At 44.9% G+C, this 23,740-nt stretch overlaps 2 protein-coding genes across 8 annotated transcripts in view; one reads left to right on the top strand and one right to left on the bottom strand.

The window, feature by feature from the left end:
• Window positions 1-12: 12 nt before the first annotated feature.
• Window positions 13-9,415, top strand: TTC19 (tetratricopeptide repeat domain 19). 5 transcript variants are annotated; one of them, XR_010989350.1, is made up of 11 exons: window positions 13-232; window positions 303-376; window positions 466-576; window positions 803-841; window positions 1,354-1,410; window positions 1,663-1,724; window positions 2,289-2,383; window positions 2,581-2,735; window positions 3,015-3,177; window positions 8,552-8,632; window positions 9,330-9,415. XR_010989350.1 is itself a non-coding variant. In XM_068154707.1 (10 exons), the coding sequence occupies exons 1-10, from the start codon at window positions 31-33 to the stop codon at window positions 8,575-8,577; spliced, it is 984 nt and encodes a 327-aa protein (XP_068010808.1). In that variant the 5' UTR covers window positions 13-30; the 3' UTR covers window positions 8,578-8,702. The 5 variants fall into 5 exon arrangements, 4 of the variants coding, with proteins under 4 accessions (XP_068010808.1, XP_068010807.1, XP_068010805.1 ...); XM_068154707.1 differs by lacking the exon at window positions 9,330-9,415 and having other exon boundaries at window positions 8,552-8,702; XM_068154706.1 differs by lacking the exons at window positions 8,552-8,632; window positions 9,330-9,415 and adding an exon at window positions 4,928-5,081.
• The window catches only part of NCOR1 (nuclear receptor corepressor 1), a 67,772-nt gene continuing 49,080 nt past the window's right edge, over window positions 5,049-23,740 (bottom strand). For all 3 annotated transcript variants that reach the window (XM_068154689.1, XM_068154690.1, XM_068154691.1), the window contains 20 exons: window positions 22,869-23,037; window positions 22,182-22,322; window positions 21,035-21,118; window positions 20,251-20,507; window positions 19,043-19,403; window positions 17,816-18,040; window positions 16,831-17,040; window positions 16,518-16,667; window positions 15,737-15,910; window positions 15,146-15,311; window positions 14,379-14,875; window positions 13,849-13,977; window positions 13,071-13,228; window positions 12,603-12,826; window positions 12,038-12,175; window positions 11,587-11,729; window positions 10,771-10,824; window positions 9,363-9,584; window positions 8,661-8,843; window positions 5,049-8,089 (listed from right to left, as the gene is read on the bottom strand). In XM_068154689.1, the coding sequence (XP_068010790.1) occupies window positions 7,902-8,089; window positions 8,661-8,843; window positions 9,363-9,584; window positions 10,771-10,824; window positions 11,587-11,729; window positions 12,038-12,175; window positions 12,603-12,826; window positions 13,071-13,228; window positions 13,849-13,977; window positions 14,379-14,875; window positions 15,146-15,311; window positions 15,737-15,910; window positions 16,518-16,667; window positions 16,831-17,040; window positions 17,816-18,040; window positions 19,043-19,403; window positions 20,251-20,507; window positions 21,035-21,118; window positions 22,182-22,322; window positions 22,869-23,037 (3,873 nt within the window). In that variant the 3' untranslated portion in view covers window positions 5,049-7,901. The remainder of the gene's footprint in view (window positions 8,090-8,660; window positions 8,844-9,362; window positions 9,585-10,770; window positions 10,825-11,586; window positions 11,730-12,037; window positions 12,176-12,602; window positions 12,827-13,070; window positions 13,229-13,848; window positions 13,978-14,378; window positions 14,876-15,145; window positions 15,312-15,736; window positions 15,911-16,517; window positions 16,668-16,830; window positions 17,041-17,815; window positions 18,041-19,042; window positions 19,404-20,250; window positions 20,508-21,034; window positions 21,119-22,181; window positions 22,323-22,868; window positions 23,038-23,740) is intronic.

A 23,740-nucleotide genomic window follows, 5' to 3' on the forward strand; every position in this document is an offset into this window, starting at 1 on the left:
GCCCGCGCTCTTAAAGGGCCCGCGGGGACGATGCTGGCGGCGCTGCCGCGGCTCCTGTGTCGGTGGTCCCGGTGCTCATGGACTGCCCGCCGCTGCTCTGCGGCGCCCCTGCCGTCCCGGACCCTGTGCCCGAGGACTGCCTGGCGCGGTGGGGCCCGCGGGGACGAGCGCAGCGGCAGGACGGGCTTCGAGAGGCGGCGGTGGGCCCGGCCGGCCCTGGGCTTCCTGGGAGGTGAGGCGAGCGGCGGGCTGCGGGGCGGTGCGGGACAGGACAGGACAGGGTGGTCACCCTCGTCCCGCAGCCTTTTCTCTGTTCCCCAGGGACGATGAGGAGAGCGACGAGGACGCCATTATCCTGCTGCTGAAGAAAGCCAAGGTGAGGCACTGGCCCCTGCGGGCTGCGGGGGTTCAGCTCGGCGCGGGCCCTGCCGGTGACCTGCTCGACGCTCCCCGGTCCCTCTGCAGCTCAGCGTCATGAAGGGCGAGCTGGACAAGGCCGATCACCTTCTGCACCAGGCCCTGCGGCTGTCGCACGAGTCAGAGAACACGAAAGCCATCATCTACACCTACAGCATGGTGAGCCTCTAGGGTGGGGGCTGCCAGGGACCGGCCGGGACTGGCTGGGCCACCCTTATACTACAGCAGTCATAGGACACCATGGTGTGTCCAGTCGTCATGGGCCTGCAGCTGTCTTGGGAGGGGTGTAGGGCCCAATGTCGTGGCAATGGTGGAGCTGTCGGTAGAAGCAGTTGTGTTGGGGTGGTCCTCAAGTCCTCACTTCAGCACTGTCTGTCTCTTCCAGATGGCAAATGTGGCCTTCATGCAGGGACAGCTGGAAAATGTGAGTAGCTGTTTCTTTCCTTCTGAGCTTTAAGAGGATGCCACCTTGTGTAAGGTCTAGTGCAAGATCTTGAAGGTGTGGCATGCTGTGACAAGCTGCAAACTGAGTATAAAGCAGAACAATCTGCCTTGAGACTGCAGTCCTCTGGAGCATGGGCTGCTTTCACAGTTGAACTGGGGGCTCCAGCGTGGTGTGCAAGAGAGGGAATTCTTCATACTGTCAAGCATTTAGATGGCTGGCTGATAGGGAATCTGGGAGAGCCTTGAAGGTGCTTAGATGTGGTAAACTCATAGTTGGTGTAGCAAGCATAAAGCAGATGCTGAAGGGACCCAGTAGCTGGCAGTGTCATTGGGCTCTGGTTAGCCTTTCACTTCTGACTGGTCTCTATGTACAATATAAGTGACACAAGCTGTGAGGCAGGTTTTTCCCAATAGTCTGCCCCTGAAGGGTTAAAGATCTTCATGTTGTTGTGCCACCATTCCTCAGTGTTCTCTTCAAAATTCTCATTCTAGGCAGAAAAGCTCTACAAAGCAACTATGAGCTATTTGCTTGCAGGGGACACAAAGGAGGTAAGTTCTTCTGACAAAGGAAGTGGGAACAGTGTGGTGCAGAACTCTTTGCTCATTTCTCATGCTGCAGTACCTCCTACTGGAATTTTGCAATACTAGCTCTGAGCTTGCCAGCTTCTTAGGAATGTCCTTTAATGGATGGCAGCTCTGGAGACAGCAGGCTGGGGATATTAAGGTCTAAATTTGTTCTCTGCTAATGCTTCTGCTGGGGAGATGTAAGAAGAATAACTGCCTTGTGTGTCCTCCCGGCAGGATGACAATGCGATCCTTGAGATGTCCCTCAAGCTGGCCAGCATCTATGCTGCTCAGAAACAGTGAGTTCTCTGCTAAAGGCATTTTTTGCTTCAGTTTTGGCTTCACAGTGGCAGTGGTGGCCAAGCAGAGTCTCTTTAAGAATAGAGTGGCTGAGGAAGCTTTTGTGTGACAGGGTACCATCAACATCAAGGTTCCCACAGGCATCATATCGGCCTATCCACTGTCAGGCAGCGCAGTGATTGCTGCTATCTACTTCTGCCCTAAGCTGGCCAGGTCCTGTAGAAGACTTTGGTCTTTAATCTTAAGCCCATACCACACAAGAGAGAAGGCTCTGGAAGCAGCTGGTGGTTAGTAACTTGAAGCTTCATTTTCAGTGGAGCATCAGCATGGGTTGCCTTGGCTGGTCTGGAGGGAGGGGGTTCTTCTCCCCCTCTTGGATCCCTTTAGCCATGGGTCAAGAGAAAGGTCCAGACCATGATCAAGAAGAAAGCACTGAGCACAGGAATGGTATAATCAAGGGGAAAAGCTTGTCCTGCAGCCCTCTGGAGTGAGGGAGTGAATGTGTTCACATCTGTGCCTTCAGGGGTGGAAGGAGCTTTGCTTTGAGCTGTTGTATTTTGCAGGGACAAATTAGCCCTGGCTGGCTACCAGTTCTGCATTCTGACCTTAGAGGAAAAGGTTGCCAAGCAAAAGGACTTGCCTGAGGATGTCTTACCAGGTGAGACTGCCTTGTCTGCCAAAGGCTTCTCTCCTATCTTCTGTTTTTCCCTGTCCATGATGCTGCTTCCTGTTGCCTAAGCATCATCTTCATCTCAATCCATTGTCTCCACACTGCATGACTTTCCTGCTCTTGTAGGATGGAGATTTTTGCTGGGTCTTGTAGAAGTGACCACTTCCACTCCTCTCTAATTGCAGCTGAAGAAAAGGCCAACACCAGACTCTTGCTTGGGATGAGCCTAGACTCCTACGCTCGCTACCTCCAAAACATCAACCGGCTCCCTGTGGCCCAAAAAATGTACGAGAAGGCTCTGCAGATATCAAGTGATGTTCAGGGAGAGACTCATCCACAGGTGATGTGTACAATGATGGTTGAGCAACAAGGGAAAGAGATGCTTATGTAGGGAAAGAGGCAGCTTTGCTGGCACCAAACACACAGAGCACTAAGTTAGGTTCTGTTTTCCTGCCAGGAATAAGGAGCATGCAGCATGTTGATGTAAATACGACACTGACAGCTTCTGTGGGAAACAGCCCTTTCCTTAGTGTGACAGGGGTATCAGTGTGGTGCTCCTGCTGCTCCAGGTTTCTCCACAGGTCTTGGCTCTGAGGTTTCCTTTTCCATCCTGGTGCAGACTGTGGTCCTGATGAATGACTTGGCAACTGTGCTGGATGCCCAGGGGCACTACGACGAGGCTTACTCCTATGTGAAGAGAGCGGCCGAGCTGGCAAAGCAGACTGAGCACCCTGAGGAGCACATGGTGCTGAACAACCTGGCAGCAATTCTGATGCACAAAGGTAGGTAAATGAATGTCCAGGCTCTGCCACTGTGCTTGTGCTGGCTTCAGTCACCTGTATTACCTTATTTCTGTTACTATTTTTTAGTTTAAGCAGTAGTTCTGTGGACTTTGTGTTGTGTTCAAGATAAAAGCAGTACTGGTGCACCTGACTCAAAAGGTTGCCAGGGGATCTTGTTTCCCTTGTCCTGTCTGTGCAGTGAGTGGTTCCAGAAGAACAGGAGACATGCTTGAGACTTATTTCCATAGGATCTTAAATGCTGAAGCACCACCTTGTTCTGTCATCATTGCTGTGTTTTAGCTCTCAGCTGGCAGCCTGTGCTGAGCATTGTCTGAACTTCCCTTGTTCTTGATGTGATCCAAGTAGTCCTTGCTTGTCCTTTGCATGTGGTCAGCTTCAGTAGGGGCCTCTGAAAATGGGTGATGTAATTGGCTAGCCATGCCACTTTTTCCTCTTGCTACAGAAGATTTTCTACAAGCAAAACAGGTGTACAAAGAAGCTCTAAAGCAGGCACAACAGAAAGGAGATGCTGCTTCTGTCCAGCATATCCAGCAAGAACTGGCTGAGCTGGCCAAGAGGAGAAAAGCCTCTAAATAAGTCTGGCCAGAGTCAAGCCTTCAGGTGGCTGACACAGAAGCACAGGCTGGTCACTGCTAGAGCCTGGGACCAGCAATGAGGAATTTAAGGACTGCTTAACAAGGAGGGCTGCTATTGCCTAGCAATTTAGCCCAAAATAAAGAAGGAGATTTTAACTATGTAAATTGTGATGTAGTCTGTGGTTACCCACTCTGCTTGTGGTGTAACTTTATCTTGACTGCCAGCAAGGTGCAAGTCTGGCCTGGAGTGGACATTTGCTCCTCCTGACTGTTTTCCAAGCATGGCTATACTAAGCCAAGTCATGGAAAAAACCAAGCAGTTGTCATCTAACCCTTCACATGCTATCTGGCTCAGGGCCTGTGCTGGCAGTGCTGCAGGTCAGTAGGTGTTCACTTCAGAGCACTTCCCAGACTATCCATGCACTGTAACAGAGCTGTAGCTCCATGTCCTTTTCAAACAGGTTGCCTGAAGATCAAGTGTTTTGCTTCAAAGCATTTAGTATCCAAAGATAGAAGATGCCCTCTCAGCAGGGGTGAGACTGTTACCAAACCAAAGCAGTTGTCAAAAATAAACCACTCAGCTGGGGTAAGATAGCCAAGAGTACACAAAGTGCCAAAGCTGCCCTCCCTTCTTGGACAGGCCAGTACTAGAATGCTGAGGCTTCCTGTTGCACAAGGTATGTCCAAACTGTCAGGTTTGTAAGCTCCATGTCCTCATGTGGATCTCTTAAGACCCTGCTTGTAAAACATTCTTCCAGTTCTGCCCTGCAGGGAAGCCTCATGTTAAAGGAGAATTAAACCAGAAGTTATCAAATCCCTGTTGAGCTAGGACAGTACAAGTAACTAATTCTCTCACTAACCCAGGACTATTTTAACCTCTCTAAAAAGTCCATCTGGTTGGTACAATCTTTAACATTCATTGAATCATTATTAATTTACTTACAGTAGTATTAGTGGCTTCACTTTGAGCTAAGAAGAGGCACAGAGGTTTTTGAGAGCTGTTCACAGAAGCTGGAAAAACTTTAAGTCCAGTACACAGCTTTGTTCTCAGCAAACAAGGAAGTAAAAACATGGCTGTTACAGGCACCTTTCATTACCAGAAAGGCTCTAATACATTAGAGCTAATCTTTCAAGTTCTGGTTTTTATGTTGCAGACCTTGACACTCCAGCAGTGTTAACTGGGAACCCTGCAGCACCCCCTCAGGGAAGCGTTCTGCCTGTTCTCTGAACAGAGCTTGATGCTGCAAAACAAGAGGGAGACACAAGAAAAGCAAATGGAGAACTGATCCCCTTTATTGATTGGTCTGAATCCAGAAGTCACTGTCTACTGAAGACATTGTGTGGAAAAAAAAGAAGAAGAGTTGAGTTTGATGCATGGGTTTTTCAAGTCTTAAATGATTTCATATCAGAATCACAAAACAGAGCAAGATGAAAGCAGTGGGAAAGCGCTGATCAGAAATCAGTTAAAAATCTGTAGTAAACTACACTTTGTAAACATGATTTACAAACACCCTCCTGTCTGAAACAGGCCAGGTGTAATTCCATACTTGAAGATTACTGGAATTGTGGTAAACCCTACCTTTAGGCTCTGGAGAGGTTTTGTTTTTACACTGGAGAAGTTAGAACTTGGGTAACAAACAAAAAGCAGCAGCAACGTTTTATGTGCAAGTGCCACTCCAGCTGCATCTTGGGAGAAAGTGAGTACCCTGCCTTGGGTATCTTGCTGCTGCAGCAGCAGGGACAGGAAGCTTTGCACTGAGCATGCTATACTTACTGTACAGTTAAAGACAGGTGTCTGTACATGCCTCTTTCATCTTGTATTTGTTACAATAAGAAAGTGAGAACAGGTGAGGCTTAGAATGGAACTTAATGCTCCACTCCAAACTCAAACCTACAAAAAGGGCAGATCAACTTCTTGTTTCCAGTATGTGTTGCTGTGGGAACAAGAGAGTTAAGAGCACAGGTCTACAAACAGGATGTTTAAGCTTTAAGCCAGAAGGGTAAAGAAAGAAGGGTGAGGGGGGGAAAAACTTTCTTAGAGAAAGACTAGGAGGAGATTTAAGACTCTGCTCTGGTGCAGTGTTTTTTAAAGTAGCAAAACAACTCTGTATGTGCAACACTCTGTCAGGTCTCCAAATGAGTTCCTTTGGATTTATCTTTCCCACACTTGGTGCAGAAAGGCTTTCCTCTCAAGCTAAATAAATTTACTGTGGGTACTTGTATAGTTCCTGTTTGTAAGTGGACCATTACAGTCCTTCCCTCAGATGAAGAGGTTACACAGCTGCATCAGACCTTCCATAGTGTGTTGCAAATACAGTGTTAGATTAAAAATATTTGGACTTGGAAAATAACTTCAAGGCAAAGACTCTGTTCATCAAGGAGATGCAAAAGCAGTTTGGAATCTGACAGACCATGCCACCCCCCTCCCAACTCAGTGCTACCTGCAAATCAGTCCTTCTACCCCAGATTTAAATTCACTTCCTGAGGTCAGTGCAGCAAAATAGTAAGTTGCTTTTGAAGATGGATGTCAGGACCCCCTGTGATATCACTAACCAGATGTATGTATACATGAGCTACAAGCAGGCATCGATAGCTGAACGATTAAGGAGACTCTCCTAGTACCATATACAATTTAAAAAGTCAAAATCACCCTAACAAGTATTGCACACTTCAGGAGTTAAGCCAAGCATTTGTAGGGACTTCCACCAAAAGCTTGCTTACAGGGCTGGGGATTGGGATGGGGATGCAGGCTTCAATTATTACATAAGGTTTTGAAGGCAAAAATCACAGTACCTATCCCCAACTGCTCGTAACAGAAGCCAAGTAGGTGACTCGTGTGTTACTCAGTTATTCTAGAAAAGCATTGAGTTTTATTTAAACTTGGGATGTAGAGCTTTTTCTTCTTGAAGGATTTATCAACCCACCCAGAGCCTCTGTGCAGGTAAGCCAGTAGCTGTGGTTAAACATGACAGGAAAGCTTTAGGAGCCTGTTTTGACTGCATACAATGCAGAAACAGAAAACACTTTAAGATAGGCTTTCGGGGCACAGCTCAAATTCCCAGTGTGCACAACAGTGAGGTATACCTCCAGAAGCTGTTTTCTTGTTTGGTTGGTTGGTTTGTTTTCTTTTTCCTTTTAAAAATGAACCATAACATACCCATGCAATAACAGTTCTGCAGCGGCGCTAAATGAAACCGACTGCACCAAAACTTTACAAGGTGGCAGGATTTCAAATTCCCCAAAGAGAAATAGATCATCTTGTTCCAGCCAACTGGAGCTATGTTCATGTACAGAAGTCATTAAGGGGTCAGTCTTGAACAGAAAATAAAATAACAAAAAAATAACACCCTCCCCTCCCAAAAACAAATGAACATTTTCACAAGAGCTTGGACACCACTGAGAAAGTGTGGCTGGAGAGGTGGGAGGCGGGGGGATCGTGTAAGAGGACAGTGCCTGCAAGAAGTGGCATGGCAGTAAACGGGCAATGATGCTAGGCTGGTGGGGAGGTTGGGGTTGTGGTTAGACTAGGCTGGAAGGGAGGTCAGGGTTATGAAGAGAACTCTACAGTGGAGAAAATGCTTTAAAAAAACCAAAAACCAACCAAACCCAACAACCCAAAAACCAAACCCCCCCAAAAAAATTACAAAACGACCCCCAAAGTTTAGGCAATGATTTGAACATAAGTACACCAGATACTACAGCAAGGAGGGGGGAGGGGGGGGGAAAAAACCACTGCAAAAAGTACTCTCTATTTACAGAAGAATGATTTAAAGACATTATGGTTTTCTTTACAAATAGATGTAGAACAGGAATAAGTCCACATTTTTTTCCTTGTTTTTTTGTTTTTTGTTTAAAAACTCTTTACATATTTATCTTTAGTAAAGTCAACCTTCTTGATCATGCTCCTCCGCCACACAGGCCTGTGCAGAAGGCATTTAACGGACTCTCCATCCATTCTTCATTGTGTGGCCCTTGCTCTCTTGGAAAGTCTCTCTGGGCCCAAGTCAAAAATAGATTGATTTGTGTGTTTGTTTGTTTGTTTTTGACCCGCAAATGAAAAACAAAACAACAACAACAACAAAAAAAAACCAACCCCAAACCAACAACAAAAACATAAATCTGCATAGTTCAGTCATCACTGTCAGACAAAGTCTCGTATTGTGCTGAAAGCAGTGGTGCAGGCTCTCGCTCCCATATCCTGTTCTGTTGGTGAGTGGTTGCTTGGCTCATGGACGGTGGGGCACAGGCAATGGACGTTGGCGGTGTACTGCTGAGCATCCTCATCGTCAGCGGGTTGTAAGGAAACTGTGTTGAACCTGAGTCAAAGACAGTTCATAGAATGGTTTGGGTTGCAAGGGACCTTAAAGATCATCCAGTTCCAAGTCCCCTACCGTGACAATGGACACCTCCCACTAGCCCACGCTGCTCAAGGCCCCATCCAACCTGGCCTTGAACACCTCCAGGGAGGGGGCATCCACAACCTCCCTGGGCAACCTGTTCCAGTGTCTTATCACCCTCACTGGAAAGAATTTCATCCTATTCTCCAGTCTAAATCTCCCCTCCTCAAGCTTCAATCCATTCCCTCTTGTCCTATCACTACAAGCCCTTATAAGAAGTCCCTTGTAGGCCCCCTTCAGGTACTGAAAGGCTGCCATAAGGTCTTCCCAGAGCCTTCTCTTCTCCAAGATGAACAGCCAAGTGAAAAACAGGAGCTAAGAAATCTGTATCTGAAAGACAGTCTGGTTTGGTTGTGATAACTAGCAGAAAATCTGTTTCAGGAAACCCTCACATGTTGGAAACATGACCTATATACCAGCGTGGCTACACCTGGCCTTTCGACACATCCCACATCTGGGTTGGTGAGTTTGAAAGAAACCTATTTCTCACCTGTTGATGAAGGCCTATCTTCCCAGGCCCACACTGGAGTCTGTCTGTGGTAGTCCCCTTCTGAATGTACAGATGAGACAGAAGAAGGTCTTTCAGTTCCCAAATATCCTTGCCCAGGAATTGGAGACTTGGACTTCCTGCTGTTTGACTTGCCAATTAGCTTCTGCTTGCTGACCCCTCCTCCTGGGAACAGAAGGGAGAGTTTTACAGACATGTCTCTGCATTTCACCCTCTCCTTCAATAAATGATCACACAGCAGCAAACAGTAGCTTCCCACTAATGCCTTCTGGAATGCTGATTTACTGCAATTAGTGACTGTATGGGCAGCTCTTCTAACACAGCATTGCTAGAAAACTTATCACAAGGGAGTTTGATTTTCACTTTTAGGAAGGAAGATGTTTTCAGCTCAAGCTGGCTCCCACTGTCCCACGTTCCTTATAGGGGGTGTATGAGACACACACTTCCATTAGGTAGCTACCTAATTCACCCTGTTTTTTCTCCCTTGTTTCTTCAGTGTTGTCATTCTCACTGGCTAATATTCCTCAAGTCACCAGCGCCACTTTGAAAGCCAGGGCCACTAGAGGGATGGGAACACTTCTAGAAGACAGACAGTGATTTTCAGCACCACCAAGTTGATTAAGACCTTTAGTTTATTTATTTTTTTTTCAGACTACAAAATATTTAAGAGCTACAATACCTCACCTGAATTTGGTGATGGGTTGGCTTCTTCCCTGCGTGGCTCATTACTTGCTGACACTGCAGCGCTGGAACTGCCAGGTGCCACCGCAATCGACTGGGGCATGACGACTCCGTGTTCCTCACTCTTGTCATCAAAGTTTCCCATCAGTGCTTTCCTAATAATGTCTTCCAGACCCAGATTACTGGCAGGATCTGCAAAGGAATGACCCCTAGAGCTGACTGCACCTGGGAGATAAAAGAAAACATACAAGGGAAGGTGGGAGGGGAAACAAAAAACAGATCTCAGAGAAGTGACAAAGGGGTAATGGAAAAGATTAGAGAGAGAGGCAGAAAGTGGGGAAAGAGAAGAAGAAAAAAGAAGGAAACAAAAAAAAAGAGATGAGATTTTTTTAGTCTAAATGAAAAGCTGTGTGCTCCATGAGGGCTGCAAGTTAGGTATGCCAGCAAAACCTGAAGAACTACTTCAGTAGTGCCACTGAAGGGGAGCCTCTTGGCAAGAAGATCATTTTTGGTTTAGTGTTTTCAAATAGCAAAGGAAGCTCAGCTTGCTGAATGTGATGGCACACTAAGTAAAATCTGCAGCTACTATTCAGTTGTAAGAGACCAGAAGAATATTTCTCTCATTAATAACCCATCCTGATTTATCTTATGAAGTGTGATATGTGGCATGTATTTGGTCCATCTAAATTCAAGGAGATCAGTGCTTCCTCCATTCAAAAGACAGGCGCTCTGTTCCAGAAGGGGCAGGAGCTCTGTTCCAGAAGGGGCAGGAGCTCTGTTCCAGAAGGGGCAGGAGCTCTGTTCCAGAAGGGGCAGGAGCTCTGTTCCAGAAGGGGCAGGAGCTCTGTTCCAGAATCATGTTAAACTCAATCTGTGGTGCAACCCAAGATACAGCAGTTCTGATCTCCACATGCCAGTTCAATTCTCTGCCTCACTTGCCTCTTTGTCACAGTACCAGTGTGGATTACATGTAATCTCCTTGTCTCATGGAAAGTTGGTGATGTTTATTTTATGTATTTATCAGAAGGGAAAATATTAATCATTGGGAAGCATTTTAAATACTCCAGTTTATAAAGTAAACTGCAGCTGATAACTAAGCCCAGGGCTTGTTGAAGTACACTGTATTTCAGTTCTATTTAAGTGAGATGCTAACCAGCCTCAGGACTTCTACCTCTGTGTCAGATTTGCAGAGCACAGTGAAATAAATAATTCTTGTTTCAGTTCCCATTTACATATTTTCTGATGCTTCCTTTGGTCATTTTGCTTTTCCCAATGATACAGGAAACAGATTTTTCATGGAGGACGTGACCTTTGAAATGTTCATCATCTTCCTCCTTTAAAATGTGTACAAATGAAATCTATTACTTCACTTGCTAAAAGATTGTGTTGTTTCTTTTACTGAAAAACTTACCTGAGGTAGTGACTGCTGGCAAATTGAATATTTCAGTCCCTGGCTGAGCAGTTGCTGCAATCAAAACACAACATTTCACTGAGTTTTTCACTACTGATGATCACTCTTGAGTGATCACACCTAGTCCTGATCACTTGTGAACTATTTTCACTTTTTTTTCTTTGCCAGTCTTCTAAGATGAGTGTGCATCTATGTCTGCTCAGGAAAATGATCTACACCAGGATGAAAGTATCTTAGATGGTCAGCTAACCTTCCAAAGAAGGCTAAACTCCCAACCTCCAGCCTCCTAACTCCCAACCTCTAGCCTCCTAACCTTCCATGGTTTTCAGAAACCATTTTCATCTCTCAAGTATTAAAAAGTGTCATTTGACAGTCCTACATATACCAGCAGTAAAAAAAATAAACCAAGGAAATCTAACAGTCTTCCAGTTCTTTGGTCATAAATGATGATACATTTGACTTGCAGCCATAAATGCATTCATACATAATTTGAAACCTAGCTAGGTTGTGGGGAGATTCAGGCTGGATGTGAGGAGGAAGTTCTTCACCATGAGAGTGGTGAAACACTGGAATGGGTTATCCAGGGAGGTAGTTGAGGCCCCATCCCTGGAGGTATTTAAGCCCAGGCTGGATGAGGCTCTGGGCAGCCTGATCTAGTGTGGGGTGTCCCTGCCCATGGCAGGGGGATTGGAACTAGCTGATCCTTGTGGTCCCTTCCAGCCCTGACTGATACTATGATAGGTTAGGACCTGTGTGGATGGCAGTCATGCAAAGCTGAATGTGGAAACATGCAGTGAAAAGACAAGTCCTGCATACCCATGTCAGAGTCACCTCCACCAGATGAATTCAGCTTTCGGAATATCTCCTGTTTCTTGGATTTTACCATGGGTGAAGTGTTCTCCAGTTTGGTGAAAAACGAAGGCAGGTAGCTTATACTACCTGGAGAGCGAGAGTCAGTCCTGTCAAGACCAACATGTGTCAAAGAGAGAGAACATTTAAAGGTGTACATCTAAATCTTTCAAAAGCAGCCAGGCAGAAACCACCAAGAGCTATTGTGAGCTAAAGCTTTCCTCAGCCTGTTTTCTGAGGACTGGACGAGTGATTCTCCAAGAACATCTGTTTGATCCAGCTAACAAGGTTTGGGATTCTCCAGCTCACAGAAAGCTGTGGTACCAGAGGAAGATGGCTTAAAGTGCTGTTTAATAAAGCTACTCTTTGCAATGGAAAGACACAGATGAGTGGCTTTAAATTTCAGTTGTACACATACCTCTGTTCAGTAGGCTCAGTTCTTTGGGAAAGCAAAATAACATTTTCCTGTTTCTCATGCAGAACTGGAACCTGAGGTGGTGAGATTGGCTCATAGGGCTCTGAAGAGACATGACTCCTCTCTGGAGATTTTCCAGGTCTGCATCCACAATTCAGAGACAGAGAAATACTCTTAATGCACACAAAGCACTAATTAACACATATCTTTGCATTCCAGTCGCTACATAGCTGTTTATGTCTAGTTCTAGATGCTACATGCTTTAGTATGCTGGGAGAGCTCAAAAAAGCTGCCTTTGATTTCTCCATCATGACTCTGATATTAATGAAACACCTTCACCCCCCTAAAGACTGGAAATAAAGCACAAGAAGTGAAGGGAAGACAGTTCTAAACTAAGTTAGGGAGCCAAGCAACTCTCAAGCCCAGCGCAAGACAGACATTGCCTAAAAAGACCAAAAGATAACTCTGCTTCAGATCCACAGCAAGATTACTGTGCTGGTTTTTTCCCCCTAAATATCCTATTTGGATATTCATTAATTTTGCAGTTAAAACTGAGCAGATGCATTACCTTCCCCTGGATTTGTCAGACAGATTTTCAGGTGACACTCTAGCACCTGGCCGCTGATGATGGACAGATGGCGACTGTGCCTCAGGGCTGTAGCGATTCGATGTCTTTGCCCGGGTAGAAACAGGAGTTGGAGCAGGGGTGGAATTCTGGAATGTAGTGGTGGGAGGCTGCAAAGAGGCCTGAGTAGCTGCTTGGTTTCTTGCAAAGTCTTGTGTAATAATTTGCTGATGGTAGCCAAGTAAAAGAGAAAAGAGATCTTGGTCAGCTACTGGCCAGAGTGTGCATGTTCATGAGCTAGACAAGAGAGCACTTGCAACAACTGAGATGATACAAATGCAGATACATTATTGGGTAACATCCTCAAGTCAAACTAGTAATCACAGAATTGGTGTTACATTCCCAAACACGTGTTTTCATCATCAAAACAGAACTTCTCATGGCTGAAAAGATGCAAGCAAATAAACCTACACAGATGTGATCAGCAAGGGTGATAAGTCGATGGGTCCTGGGCACATGTGCCATGCCTTCTGCTTGGGAAGAGGGAGGTGGAGGTTGCTGGGGTGAAGGGGGTTCCTGTGGTGTCCTGTAGCGGTGAATCGTCCCCTCATACTGTCTGTTTGGGTCATCTAGTTGAAGAAGAAAAGGTCAAGTCTGTTAAGATGGAATTAAAAGAAGCTTCAAGGTTTGAAAGTTGTGTGCTTGCAAATTGAAAAGCAGAGGTGCTTCTGCCTTAGGTTTTAGGTATCCTGTGTGGTAATCACCTTTCCCCCTTTTTACACTTCAGAACAGATAAATAAAGACAGTTTAGAATAGGTAAATAAAGCTTCATTCCACAATGCAGGTGATGTTCAGCTCATTTCTCACCTGCAAACTATACTGTAACAGTTTGAGCTTTACAGATAGGTAAAAAACGATAGGCATCAACAGCAATGTGCAGTAATTTTACACAATGTATTGAAAATATATCTTATTAAATCAGCTACACTGCAATGCAAAGGAGCCCTGCTTAATACCAAGGGTCTGTTCCAACACATTTGCTCTTAGTTTATTCCACACATCACTGCAACAACACACTCCCAACAAATGCTTCTGAGAAGCTAAGAATATGGGAAGCAGCCACTTAGAGACTCCTAAGACAGTTTAACTTTATTAGGAGCTCCTGAAGCTGGTTAATATAAGTGAGATAGCATTGGCATATGCAAGCAAGATAACATGTGATCATATTTGCATATGCCTATCAACTTACTCTCTGCCTGGCTGGCCTTAGGTGTCTCTTGCTGATAGGGCTGTAGCTTTTCTTGAGCAGGTACAGGTGAATTGGCAGGGCTGATCACCTCTATGGCATCTCCAGGAGCTTCATACCGGTGGGAGGATACTGAGTATCAAGCACAGGTTGTGGAGTAAGGTGTCAGTATCACAGAGAGTTATTGTTGCCCATGCAGAGCAACACCACTGCTTCCATTCCAGTGAAAGTGAAAACATTTGTCCCAATAACCATAGTGATACAAACACTTCCACACAACTGTGTTCCAACATAAACCATTTAATTTTAGGTTTCCTGACTTCTGATAAGGTTAAGCCTTATCACTCTGCGTTTCATGTTGTAGCATGAAATCCAAGCAAAGCAAACATCTTGAGCCACTACATGCCAAGACTGTGTATCATCTATGAAGTGCTTCTGAATATTTTATCATGAAACACCAGAATCATTTCACATCATTTCCCTAAAAGGCTAAGACAGACAGCAAAGAAGTAGATAGTTACTAAGATACGTACAACTACTGGAAGAATCTGAACTTTGAGAGCCCCTATCTCGTGCATCCTTGTCTGAAGCAATCTGGCGAGTGATGATCACATCTATGAAGTTAGCAGCAGTAATTGTGGTCTTTCCTCGAGTTCTCAGCTCTTCCTCGTACCTGGATTTAGGAGGAGGTCCTTTCTCTTTACCAGCCTCTGAATAGACTACTGTTGAAGACTGTCCCTGGGATTTTCCACCAGAAAAATTTGCAGATGTATAGGGGCACTGGACAGGCCTCTTTTCTACCTCCAGTGTCTTCTGTTCCATCTGCTGCTGTTCAGTTACCACAGCTGACCGGCGTCCCATGTTCTCTTCTATCCTGGTTCCTTCATGCTTGTTCTCTTTTGCTTTGGCAACTTCCATCTGAGGAGCAGAGGCTGCAGCATCTACCAGTGCTGCAAGGGCATCAGCAGCAGTGTTGTAACGGGAAGCTGGCAACCCTTGACTAATAGAGGGAGCTCCAGGGGTGAGCTGCCTGTTGGCAAACATTGAGTAATCTGAATTACATCACACGAGAAGGAGAACCAGAGCCATATCAAGTGTACAACAAAGAAAAGCTTTTGTGACACTAATTTCTACCCAAGTTGAGCTGGTGAAAATGCACTGGCCCATTTCTACTAACTCCAAGAGCAATCAGACAGTGGTGCACCCTCATCTTGTAGGGTGTTCCTCAGGTTAAACACACATTTGATGAAGCTCAAATAATACAACAGATAACTCTGCAACAGCAACTAATAAAACATACATGATACGTAGCTGAGCAGCAGGATCCAAAGGTGTGATGACACTTGTCCCATTGGTTCCTTGGAAAATACTAGGCCTTTGCTGCAGTATGTTCTCCTGGCTTCTAACTGATGGGGACGGGGACCGAACATATCCATGACTGCCAGGTCTGCCAGGCTGCTCTGTACCTGCAGAACACAGTGGAGGGGGGCAAAAAGATTAAATATAGATCACTCTTGCAACAATGCAGAACTATGTGCTGATGCTTTCTCCTTCACATCTAGATGTTGTCTCCATCACTCTAGATGTGACTGTATGTATTAAAGGTTTAAGCAGAGGCATTCTGTTTACAAAGCTCTAAATGACAAGCAGGTTGTGCTGGCACTAAGTGGGATTCACACCGTTCCCCAGGTACTACATTGCTGGGGTAGAGAGATCAAGAGGGCTGGCACCTGCAGAAGCTGCTGTCAGGACCAGAACAGCTGGGTATTAGGAACCTGCTTCAGTGCAGACTAACACCTAACTGTGCAGTGTGTTGTTAATGAGCTGCATGTTGCTAACAGTGGCTACAAAACAATGTCAGAGTCCACAAGTGATCCCAGTGTGCACTCACCTGGTCGAAGGTAAAGTTCAGCAGGGACTGAGGCTATCCTCTCCCTCTCTCGCTCTCGTTCTCTTTCCCGCTCTCGCTCACGTTCCCGCTCCCTTTCCCGTTCCTTCTCCCTCTCCCTTTCCCGTTCCCTTTCAGCATTTGCAGCTGCAGAAGCTGCCAGGTGTGTAGGATGTCCTGAAAGGTGCACAAGATGAAATTAAGTAGCAAAAAGCATAATTTGATGCAAGCGCTTGCCAATGTATCCACTTAGAGCAGAATTTCCCAAATACATTTTCATTTCACTTACCTAGGAAGACAAAAGCTTCACACACAGTGACAAAAGCTTAACACAGTGGCAGTGGAAGGCTCAACAGCTCTTTACTAAAACAGTTTCTAGACAGTTTGAAACCAGACAGCTTATAGACCCAAACCCACCCTTCAACACATGTAGTATCATAGTATCAGTCAGGGTTGGAAGGGACCACAAGGATCATCTAGTTCCAACACCCCACACTAGATCAGGCTGGCCAGAGCCTCATCCAGCCTGGTCTTGAAATCATAATCAAAGGATGATAAATAAAGACCTGACAGAATGAGGCAAATTCTGAATTTGTCAGTGCTCCCTTGGCTGCTAAGGTTAACTTATCCAGGCTATCATTAAAACACCTTTGCTAAGTGAGAAGTGCATGCAAAAAGCATCACCTGACAAAACATCAAAACAGGACATTATGAAAGCTAAAGAAAGATGGTCACTTAGCACAGCAGACAGTTAAAGACATCATCAAATCACACCAGCTCTTACCTGGTGACAGAGAAGCAGGATTGTAGGGCCTGGGAGGGAACGTAAGCTGGGTACCAGGGATGTAGGTGATTCTCTCCATGGGTGGTGTGCTTGTTCCTCCAGGATGAGGCACTAAGATAGTGGGAGCCATGTTGTTCAGGTCAATAATGCCTGTTAGGAGATGACACTTGTAAGAATGGCCGTTCAAGGACAAACTCATGGTCCACACATTGTATCTGGTTCATTGATAATGGTCAGCAGCAAGTGCTTAGTGGAAAAAAACACCAGAATAAAGCAAGTGCTTTATATTATATTCCAGGGAATGCAGGCATACCTCTTGCTCCTGCATATGGGAGAGCTAAGGTTTGCTCTCTAGGAGATAACCCTCTGGTTACATCAGGACGTAAATTGACTTGCATCTGCTGTGAGGTAATGTAGTCATTGAGGATTGTCTGCCGCGTGTTCTCCATCGCGTAAAGCTGATACTGGCTGGGGTAGCCTGGGGTGGGCGAGAGCTGCCTTTGGAACAGGTAAGCAGCAGCAGCTGAGGGTGAAGGAGGGAAACATCAATCAGATTGAGGAAGCAGTATGAGTGATATCAAAGGGAAGATTCAGATGTTTATACAGCCTCAGAGAGAAGAGCTATCAAGTCTCTCTAGCTAGTGCCAAATGTATTAAATTAACATTTCAATACCAATTATTACTTCATGCATTGTATGTGGACAGAAAAAGCCAAGTAATCCAGACTGGAGACATGCATTGGAGAAGAGATTTGATTAAAAATGTAAATCCTGAAGTTCTGAAGATGTAAAGAGCTGAATTACCTACAGAAGGTTAAAATACCACACTGAAGTGGACTGATGAATAGGTTAAAAGGAAATCTGCTGTACTGAACATCACCAGGGAGAACCTGATAATCCCCCAGTGAGAATGAATCATAGTCCTGAAGAGAGTGGTCCTGATGACACTTTAATTCTACAGCATCTTCCACATCCTTCCTTGCATAGCTTTTCTGAAAGCTTTGCATGTATTTCACAAATGCTTATCTAAAACTTCTGCCTATTTTTTCTTTACCCAAACAGAAGCCATTTGGCAGCTTTTAAAAGCAAGTCACGGTATTATACAATAATATTTTACTAAGTTCCCTGGTTAGACATTGAACTCTTCACTAAACTGAAACCAAACCACAACAGTGTATATACATTACCTCATACAAATCATCTCTGGCCATTGAAAATTACCTTTCAAAGGTCTCTCTTCTGAGCAAAGCACACATTATTTCTGATACTAAACCAAAACAGTCACACAAACATATTTACCAGGATCCAGAGCCCTGTGAAATGGCATGGCAGGATCTAAATGAGGAGGGAGGTGGCTCCTATAGACTTCAGGAGTTGCTCCTCTGTGATGAGGGTCAAAGGGACTGTGAGTCACTACAGGATCAACTCCTGGGACTGGAGATTTTGCTGGCACACTCTCCCTCTGTGTTGGAGTCAGTGTGTTTTTCCGTTCGTGATTTGCTGGCTTCCCAGAAGATATTCCAGCTAAAACCAATACAAAACTCCAATCAGTAAGATGCAGATTGTTCAATGGAGATTTCACCTCTAAGCATACACTGGCTCCCATGGAATGTTCTAGGGAACTCTGCAATCTGATCCAATAAATTACAGACAATGTTTTATATCACAAACTATTTCTGCTGACAAATCTAAACACTAAAACTTGCACTTCATCATATTGTCTCCTCATCTAGATACCTCTAACTCAGGGAGAGCTTCTGCCCTTAAACTATTACCCTTGCAAGTAACACTTCCAATGTGATCCACAATCAAACCCAAGTTGAGTCTGAATTCCTTCCCACCTCCAGGCTACAACAGGGCAGGGTTTAATTTTCTTATCTCTATGAGCAACATACAGCCTTCTATAATCCCTTCTAGCCACCCTCCACATTGAGAGAAGTCATTAGAATAAAAGAAAGTAGAAGAGATTACAGAAACCAGTTTAAAAGTGAGTTTAACATGAAGTTCACAGTATCACACAGTATCACAGTATTGCCAAGGTTGGAAGAGACCTCGAGGATCATCGAGTCCAACCTGTCACCACAGACCCATGACTAGACCATGGCAACAAGTGCCACGTCCAATCTGCTCTTGAACACCTCCAGGGACGGTGACTCCACCACCTCCCTGGGCAGCACATTCCAATGACAAATGACTCTCATGGTGAAGAACTTTCTCCTCACCTCGAGCCTAAACTTCCCCTGGCACAGCTTGAGACTGTGTCCCCTTGTTCTGGTGCCGGTTGCTAGAGAGAAGAGACCAACCCCTTCCTGGCTACAACCACCTTTCAGGTAGTTGTAGAGGGCAATGAGGTCACCCCTGAGCCTCCTACTCTCCCGGCCAAACAATCCCAGCTCCCTCAGTCTCTCCTCACAGGGCTGTGCTCAAGGCCTCTCCCCAGCCTTGTTGCCCTTCTCTGGACACGTTCAAGTAGACACTCAGAAGTTATTCCAAGTTCTTGTCCTACTCTGGATAGGTGAAACATACCCTCACTAACTCGATTCATCATAGGCGAGCTCCTGGACATCGGACTCTGATAGTTCACAGGTGTCCTCCGAGCATTGGTATCATCATAAATCCCAGGGCTCAGCTGTGATTTGGGAGTTTCATGAAGAGTTGACCTGAGAACAGAGGGACCAGAGCTGACTACTGAGGTGTGCCGGGAACGCACGGCATCCCCGGTCTTCACATCTTCGTATTTTCCTCGCTCCACCACCTTCACGTTTTCTGGCACCATTTCCAGCTGAGGCATTCCACGGGGTAGCTTACTTGGTCCAGTGATTAAAGATTTTACGTTGTGTTTGATGGCAGACTGGCCAGAATTGCTTTCATATTTTATGGGTGTGCCCTGGAAAGGAGAAAAAGGTCAAGTAAAGTTATCCTGCCAGCGTTTCTATCCTGCTAAAGAACTCACGTGGCTGATACCACAGCTCATCACTTGTGTCCCATTAGCACAAAAATACAACTGGATCTTGATGGCTGGTACCTGTCAGTTCTTTCACACTTGCTTGCACTCTACAGCTGAAGTAATATTACACATAAAATATTTCATGAAAGCTGCCAAAATCACAGAATTTAGAATGGCTTAGGTTGGAAGGGACCTTAGAGATCATCTACTCCAACCTCCCTGCCATGGGCAGGGATAAGTCTAAAGTCGACTTGGCTGCTCAAGGCCTCATCCAACCTGGTTTTGAGGAGGCATCTACAACCTCCCTGGGCAGCCTATTGCAGTCCCACCACCCTCTTACTGAAGAGCTTCCTAAGATCCAGTCTAAACCTACTCTCTCTCAGCTTCAAATCATTCCTGCTTACCCTATTGCTAGGCACCCTTATGAAAAGTCCCTCTCCAGCCTTCCTGGAGGATCTCTTCAGGTATTGTAAGACAGCTGTAAGATCCTCCTGGAATCTTCTCTTCTCTAAGCTGAACAACCCCAGCTTCTTAAGCCTGTCCTCATACCAGAGGTGCTCCAGCCCTTGGATCATCTTTGCAGCCCTCCTCTGGACTCACTCCAACAGCTCTTCAGAGCTACTCTCAACCCACTCTGCACCCAGCCTGGATTTGTGCCTGGGACTGGCCTGACCCAGATGCAGGACCTTGCACTGCTCCACCTGTTGTCATTCAGATATCCTGACCTGATTCACTCCTGAGTCTGGCAGGTGCTGCAGAAAAGCCTAGCTGTGCTCCTTGTATTTACCTGAGATATGGAGCCTTCTATGATGGGCCTGCTCGTCTGCACCATTTCAGGAGTCTTGCGACTCTCCTGGCTCAACAGGTCCTGTCTTGGGATCTCATGGATGGAACGACCCATTTCTTTTATGGTAGTGACTCCATCATATGGTTTCCCCTTAGTAATGGCTCCTTCAAATGTCCTTATGGGAGGTGACTCTCTCTTAATTTGCTTAGGGTACTTCAAGCCTTCTTCAAAACTTTCAGCTGTTGCTCTTGGTGTGCCTTTTACAGTAAGAAAGTCATTATTAAGATCAGTAAGCATGACTCAAAGTCTCTTTTTTTCATAAGTAACTAACTACATGCCATAATAGTGGGACTTTGGTTTGCTATAGTCTATAATAACACATTCTGAAGACTAAAAAACCAATCAGCACAAAACTAATACTGAAGAAACATTTTATGTATTACTGAAAGCATCCCAAGTTCCTTCTAATGCTGAAGTAAAAGCAATAGCATATTTCAGAGGTCTGAGGAACTGGGAGTGTTCATTAAAAACAACACAGTGCTAATTACCAAGTGTCCATACTAAAAACCCAGTCTATTTCCCCCCAAGAAAGTAAAACACAGTGTTTACACACCAGCTTTGTACACAGCATATCAGAAAGCTGCTGATTTAAGCTCTGACAACCTGTTTGATAAAGCAAGTTCTACCTTTAACATAACTACCACAGTTAAAAGTTTTAAGGTTCAGAAATGCAGGCCTTTGAGGATGTCATTAATGTTTGCCTTCTATCCTTGCAACGCTTTACCTTGCATTATAGAGCCAGACAACACTGTTCTCTCTTTCAGTTCAGCATGTGGGCTACCCCTAGGCAGTGCACGGCATATTAAACCTAAAATTAAAATGAGCAGCATTTAGAGAACTAAACAAATAAAAACAACCTCCCCCCCGCCCCCCCTTCCTTAAACATATTACAGATAGTATCTGAATCACAGCAGGGCCCACAGGGCCCAGCCTCAGTGTGCTAGGCATTGTATCAACATGTTATAAACACCACCCTGGCCTAAAAAACCCTCTTCCAGTTCAAGTTTTCATGCTATTGCACTCTTACAAGTTTTAACATAGTTAGAAAAACACAAGGGAGTTTTAATAATTAACCTTAGCTCTTGTTCCTAAAGCAGACACCCTTATGAAAAGTCTCTCTCCAGCCTTCCTGTAGGTTCCCTTTGGGTATTTGGAAGGCAGGTGTAAGATCCCCCTGGTGTCTTCTCTTCTCTAGGCTGAACAACCCCAGCTCCTTCACAGCAGAGGTGCTCCAGCCCTTGGATCATCTTTGTGGCCTCCTCTGGACTCCACAGTTCAGGCATGAAACATTTTCTTGTGTTTGTATTTTTAAAATCCAATCAGAAAAGTTACAGACTGTCCTGACTTGACCTCTGCAGGCTTACTTTTATTACAGTTTATTAAATGAAAATAACCTCAGGGATGCCCCGAAGCAGGATCCAGCAGCTGTGCAAGTCCTCTGCTCGACATAATTAATGAGGTTTATTGCAGGAATGCAAAAGGTCACGCTGATGTGTTACCAAGTTACCATGCCATGGCTGAGACCCATGTTCCACTAATGGGTTTGCCCATGGAGCATGACTCAGTGGTGTCTGAGCTCTGGACAACAGGCTGGGACCATAAAGAGTCAGTTACATGTCTCAGATCAACTGAGAGGAGTTAAGTGTTAGCTGAGCGCCGAGGGTAACACACCAGCAAACAAAAGGCAATCTACTACCTACTGCAGCCATAGCTCCAGCGTGCTTTGACTGTAGTGATTATCACATGGATTTGCTTAGTAGTGTGAGATTTCAATCCAATTCATCTTTTAGTGTGCTCCATAAAATAATTCTAAATCATCTGATATCAATGCAGAAGGTTAAACACAGAACACCTGAACTATCTGGTTTTACCTTCCAGTGGCGCAGACACCGGAGACTCCCGCATTGACATCCCTTGCTTTATATTTCCTTCCATTGTATCATAACTTCTCTTTAAACTAATTTCATGAGCAGTTCTTGGACTCCTTGTTCCTTCACGAACATTTTTAATAGCTGGCAAAAATTTACAAGAGTGTGGTTAGGAAATGTGGCCAATAAAAAAAAGAAGACACTTGAGCATTACTTTTCATGAGACCACAGATCGTTAACAGTTTTGCAGCAGAACTTCAGTACAATATTGTAACACTGAACCTCCTCCGTAAAAAGACCTTTTATGGGTTGTTAAGAACTTTTGTCTTCAGTTATTTATCAGTAATTCAATGGAAGTTCATGCTGATTTTAATAGAGATCATTTTAAGCTTGCTTGTTTAACCTTTCAAATCAAAATATTCCATGAGAAACTGAAAAGAAATGGCACAGAAATGAAATAGTAAAACTGTTTTTCAGTACAGAAGACTGTTCAGAACACAAGGACAAGTTCTGGATCACATTAATTCTCATACCCTCAACATCATACACAGGTCAACAGCTCTCCCAGATGGCACCCCAGTGGCTGAAGTTAACACCTCTCCACTGAAGCAGACATAATTCAGCTAGGAATGAAAAAGCAGAGCCTGCTGAAGCCTTGACTTTGATCATGTAGAAAATACACACACTCACCATCATAAGATAAAATGTGCCCACTTTTGCCTTCATAAATAACATGGCCTTTGGCTGAAGCTTCCTCTCGGCACTTCTCCGGGCTGCTGTCTTCCGTAGCCAGCCTGGTGATGGTTCCCTTCAGCAAGGCATCAGCTGCTATGCCAGACTGGGACAGAGCTGGTGTACCCTGCATTGAAACCAAGCAAACACAATTCAAAACATCTGTGTGGAAGAGAGAAGGAAGCAGTGAAAGGGGAGAAAACCCAAAACAACAGAAAACACCCCCAACCCCCACCACACTGTTTAGGCCGAAAACACCAATGACTGCATCACGCAGTGGGGCTTACACTTCTGGGTATTTCATCTAAGTATTAGTAAAATTATTTGTAGGCAAGTTGATATCTTGTTTAAAAAAATATTGAGAGAAGGACAAGAATATTACAAAAGTATTCATGACCTAGAACACCTACCCCACAACAGCACGTGGGAAGCTAGCATATACCACACAACGGTGCCTTTAGCTTTTATTGCTATTAAAAGGAATGAAACCTGCTCTTCCCAAAGGAGAATTGTTCCCACTGCTCTCTGTAACTGCAGATCCCACACCAACCAAAACAGCAGCATTAAAAAAAAATTATAAGGGCTTAAGTGACCTCTTTGACTTCAGACAGCATTTGTGCAAGACTGCTTATGGGAGATTTTGATGTTTTAATCAGATGTGATGCTGTTTCTATGGAAGGTGCTGATAAACCTTCAGTTCGGTATGCCAAAGGCCCTGGGGATTTTAAGAACTTTAAAGACTTGTATACATGCTGGGAAAGGAGTTTTTACAAGGGCTTGTAGTGATAGGATGAGAAGAAATGGCTTAAGCTTGAAGAGGGAAGATTTAG

The sequence above is a fragment of the Melanerpes formicivorus genome, unplaced genomic scaffold (assembly GCF_026170545.1).
Source record: "Melanerpes formicivorus ecotype bairdi unplaced genomic scaffold, bMelFor1.0.p_v2 SCAF_29, whole genome shotgun sequence".
In the NCBI taxonomy this organism is placed as follows: Eukaryota; Metazoa; Chordata; class Aves; order Piciformes; family Picidae; genus Melanerpes; species Melanerpes formicivorus.